Genomic DNA, 4,824 nt, shown 5'->3' with positions numbered 1-4,824 from the left:
AAATTCTGGAAACGCTACGGGAAGTTCTCACGACATCTGATGAAGGTCAGTTCACTGCTAATCTCTCTAACACTAACCCTGATGGTGGTCAGTTAACCCTGATGGTGGTCAGTTAACCCTGATGGTGGTCAGTTAACCCTGATGGTGGTCAGTTAACCCTGATGGGGGTCAGTTAACCCTGATGGGGGTCAGTTAACCCTGATAGTGGTCAGTTAACCCTGATAGTGGTCAGTTAACCCTGATGGTGGTCAGTTAACCCTGATGGTACCCTGATGGTGGTCAGTTAACCCTGATGGTGGTCAGTTAACCCTGATGGTGGTCAGTTAACCCTGATGGTACCCTGATGGTGGTCAGTTAACCCTGATGGTGGTCAGTTAACCCTGATGGTGGTCAGTTAACCCTGATGGTGGTCAGTTAACCATGATGGTGGTCAGTTAACCCTGAACCCTGATGGTGGTCAGTTAACCCTGATGGTGGTCAGTTAACCCTGATGGTGGTCAGTTAACCCTGATGGTGGTCAGTTAACAGCTGACACATTTGGTTTAATCTATTATATAAAGGTGAAAGTGATGTATTCAGTGCCTTCTGAAAGTATTCAGACCTCTTTTTCTACATTTTGTTACGTTACAGCCTTATTCTAAAATTGATTAAATTGTTTTTTTCCCCTCATCAATCTAGACACAATACCACATAATGACAAAGCAAAAACAGTTTTTTAGAAATCTATTAAAAAACTTTAATGTCACATTTAAATAAGTATTCAGACCCTTTACTCAGTACTTTGTTGAAGCACCTTTGGCAGCGATTACAGTCTTGAGTCTTCTTGGGTCGGATGCTACAAGCTTGGCACACCTGTATTTGGGGAGTTTCTCCCATTCTTCTCTGCAGCTCTGTCAGGTTGGATGGGGAGCGTTGCTGCACAGCTATTTTCAGGTCTCTCCAGAGATGTTCGATCAGGTTCAAGTCAGGGCTCTGACTGGGCCACTCAAGGACATTCAGAGACTTGTCCCGAAGCCACTCCTGCGTTGTCTTGGCTGTGTGCTTAGGGTCGTTGTCCTGAGGTTCAGGATCAGGTTTTCATCAAGGATCTCTGTACTTTGCTCCATTCATCTTTCCCTCGATCCTGACTAGTCTCCCAGCCCCTGCCTCTGAAAACCATCCCCACAGCATGATGCTGCCACCACCATGCTTCACCGTAGGGATGGTGCCAGGTTTCCTCCAGACGTGGCGCTTGGCATTAAAGCCAAAGAGTTTAATCAAGCCAAAGAGTTCAATCTTGGACCAGAGAATCTTGTTTCTCATGGTCTCAGAGTCCTTTAGGTGCCTTTTTGTCAAACTCCAAGTGGGCTGTCATGTGCCTTTTTACTGAGGAGTGGCTTCCGTCTGGACACTCTACCATAAAGGCCTGATTGGGGGAGTGCTGCAGAGAAGGTTGACCTTCTGGAAGGTTCTCCCATCTCTACAGAGAAACTTTGGATCTCTGTCAGAGTGACCATCGGGTTCTTGGTCACCTCCCTGACCAAGGCTCTTCTCCCCCGATTGCTCAGTTTGGCCGGGCGGCCAGCTCTAGGAAGAGTCTTAGTGGTTCCAAACTTCTTCCATTTCAGAATGATGGAGGCCACTGTGTTCTTGGAGACCTTCAATGCTGCAGAAATGTTTTGGTGCCCTTCCCCAGATCTGTGCCTCGACACAGTCCTGTCTTGGAGCTCTACGGACAATTCCTTCGACCTCATGGCTTGGATTTTTGCTCTGACATGCACTGTCAACTGTGGGTCCTTATATAGACAGGTGTGTGCCTTTCCAAATCATATCCAATGAATTTAATTTACCACAGGTGGACTCCAATCAAGTTGTAGAAACATCTCAAGGATGATTAATGGAAACAGGATGCACCTGAGCTCAATTTCGAGTCTCATAGCAAAGGGTCTGAATACTTATGTAAATAAGGTATTGCTGTTTTTTATTTGTAATGCATTTTAAAACATTTCTAAAAACCTCTATCAACTGGTACCTTTGTCATTATGGGGTATTGTGTGTAGATTGAGGGGAAAAACATATTTTATCAATCTTAAAATAAGGCTGTAACGTAACAAAATGTGAATACTTTCTGAATGCACTGTGTATTTGTTTTGAAGGGTTAGGGTTAGGGGTTAGGGTTAGGGGTTAGGGTTAGGGGTTAGGAAAAGAGGGAAAAGGCTGTAACGTAACAAAATGTGAATACTTTCTGAATGCACTGTGTATTTGTTTTGAATATGGTTTAATAAAGGTGGTTTGTTTGTTGTCAAGGTGAAGCTCCAGAAGTACACCAAGTTCCTGTTTGTCAGAGATCCGTTCGTCCGCCTCATCTCAGCGTATCGGAACAAGTTTGAGCAGCCCAACGACGAGTTCTACCGCCGATTCGCTCTGCTCATGCTCCGTCGCTATGGTAACCACTCTGAACCTCCCGCGGCAGTGGGCGATGCATTTCCTGCGGGAATCCGCCCCTCCTTCTCAGAGTTCGTCCAATACCTACTGGACCCCCAGACGGAGAGCGACGCCCCCTTCAACGAGCACTGGAGACAGGTCTACCGGCTATGCCACCCCTGTCAAATACAGGTAATATATAAAAATACTACATTATTATCCAATGTCTAAGAAGAAGTCTTTTGGCAGAAGTAAAGGCCAACAAGATCCACCTTCTGGTGGAAGAAGAGTGAACTCTGTCATCTAACTAATGTAGAGCCCAACATTCTGCATTTATTAGACCAGCAAACATCAGTCCCCACTACTTTACAAATAACATGGATTATACTATTCTACCAGTCTGCAATAGAGAGACAGGTCCATAAGACAGGACTGATTGGTCCTCAATAACATGGATTATACTATTCTACCAGTCTGCAATAGAGAGACAGGTCCATAAGACAGGACTGATTGGTCCTCAATAACATGGATTATACTATTCTACCAGTCTGCAATAGAGAGACAGGTCCATCAGACAGGACTGATTGGTCCTCAATAACATGGATTATACTATTCTACCAGTCTGCAATAGAGAGACGGGTCCATCAGACAGGACTGATTGGTCCTCAATAACATGGATTATACTATTCTACCAGTCTGAAATAGAGAGACAGGTCCATAAGACAGGACTGATTGGTCCTGGGACTCAATAACATGGATTATACTATTCTACCAGTCTGCAATAGAGGTGCAATTGCATCGCCATTCAGCAAGAATATAAGGGAAGACGCCTTTTCATCTAGTAGACTAGAATATAAGGGAAGACGCCATTTCATCTACTAGACTAGAATATAAGGGAAGACAAGCCTTTTCATCTACTAGACTAGAATATAAGGGAAGACGCCTTTTCATCTACTAGACTAGAATATAAGGGAAGACGCCTTTTCATCTAGTAGACTAGAATATAAGGGAAGACGCCTTTTCATCTACTAGACTAGAATATAAGGGAAGACGCCATTTCATCTACTAGACTAGAATATAAGGGAAGACGCCATTTCTGTTGTTTTGTTTAAGCAGCAACATTTCAACTGTGTTGGTTGTTAAACAGCTCTGCAAAACTTTCTTGGGCAAATCATGTTACAGACAGGTTAACTTTCTCTCCGTCTCTCCCCCTCTCTCTCTGTCCTCTCCCCTGCCCCCCCCCCTCTCCGTCCCCTCTCCCTCTCCCATGCCCCTCTCCCCTGCCCCCCTCTCTCCCCTGCCCCGTTCCCCCTCTCTCTCCGTCCCCCCTCTCTCTCCGTCCCCCCTCTCTCTCCGCCCCCCCCTCTCTCTCCGCCCCCCGCTCTCCCCTGCCCCCCTCTCCTCTCCCCCCTCTCTCTCCCCTTCCCCCCAGTATGACTTTGTGGGACAGCTGGAGACGGTTGAGGAGGATGCTGAACAGCTGCTGAGGGTTTTGAAGGTGGACAACGTGGTTGACTTCCCCTCCTCTCCCAGGAACCACACGGCCAGCAGCTGGCAGGAGGACTGGTTCAGCAGGGTGCCCCTAGTGGCCAGGAGGGATCTCTACAGGCTGTATGAACCAGACTTCAGACTGTTTGGCTACTCCAGACCAGACGCGCTGCTGGACTGACTGACTCCAACTACACTCTTAGAGAAAAAGGCTTTCTAGAAGGGGCTCTTTTCTTGTCCCCATCGGAGAACCCTTTTTGGTCCCAGGTATAACTTTTTGGTGGTGAACAAGGTTCTACTTAGAACCTTTTAGTGATGAAACTGTTCCATGTAGAACCTTGTATTAATTAAAGGGTTCCACTTGGAACCAAAAATAGCTATTGTCAGTGGGTTCTCCTATGGGGAAAATGGGTAGTACATTCTTTCCTAAGACCAGCCAGACCAGAGTGCTGGACCTTCTGCTCCTGTTCTGGACTCAGCAGGTCCAGAACAGAGGAACGTTAGAGTTCCTCAACAGAGGAACGGTGGAGTTAGGTTACACTTCCTTTGGAGAAGAGTTTGGACTCCTGACTGCTGGAACCCTGGTGGAACCCTGGTGGAACCCTGGTCTTTACTGATCATCCTATGACGAGTTGACTGTTTGGGAATTCGTTGTTTTCTAGTTGTTTTTAATGATCACTTATTTTCCAGCGTTAAAGTCAAGCATGAAAGGGATGTTTTTGTGTTTTATGTTTTAATGTGGAAAGGAAATGCCTTGTTTCACAGTGACCGATGCCAACATTATCACCCTCCTATAAGGAGGCCAGCAGGACCTGAGGAGTTGTAGGGTTTTGTTGAAGGGAAGGGTTTTCTGAAACAGACTTTACCAACCTAATGGGTGTGCTACTACTGGAAGCATGGGGAAACATGTTACAGCATGTTACCGGTTAAAAA

General features: G+C 46.1%; 1 protein-coding gene across 2 annotated transcripts in view; it reads left to right on the top strand.

The window, feature by feature from the left end:
- LOC115188927 (carbohydrate sulfotransferase 12-like) overlaps positions 1-4,824 on the top strand; it is a 26,718-nt gene extending 21,894 nt beyond the window's left edge. For both annotated transcript variants that reach the window (XM_029747760.1, XM_029747761.1), the window contains 3 exons: positions 1-45; positions 2,287-2,595; positions 3,836-4,824. The exon at positions 1-45 is cut by the window's left edge and continues 135 nt beyond it. In XM_029747760.1, coding sequence (XP_029603620.1) covers positions 1-45; positions 2,287-2,595; positions 3,836-4,072 — 591 coding nt within the window. In that variant the 3' untranslated portion in view covers positions 4,073-4,824. The remainder of the gene's footprint in view (positions 46-2,286; positions 2,596-3,835) is intronic.

This window comes from Salmo trutta, unplaced genomic scaffold (genome assembly GCF_901001165.1).
Source record: "Salmo trutta unplaced genomic scaffold, fSalTru1.1, whole genome shotgun sequence".
NCBI classification, from domain to species: domain Eukaryota; kingdom Metazoa; phylum Chordata; class Actinopteri; order Salmoniformes; family Salmonidae; genus Salmo; species Salmo trutta.
The sequence above is the reverse complement of the archived record's forward strand: the minus strand, read 5'-3'. Positions and strand labels throughout refer to the sequence as shown.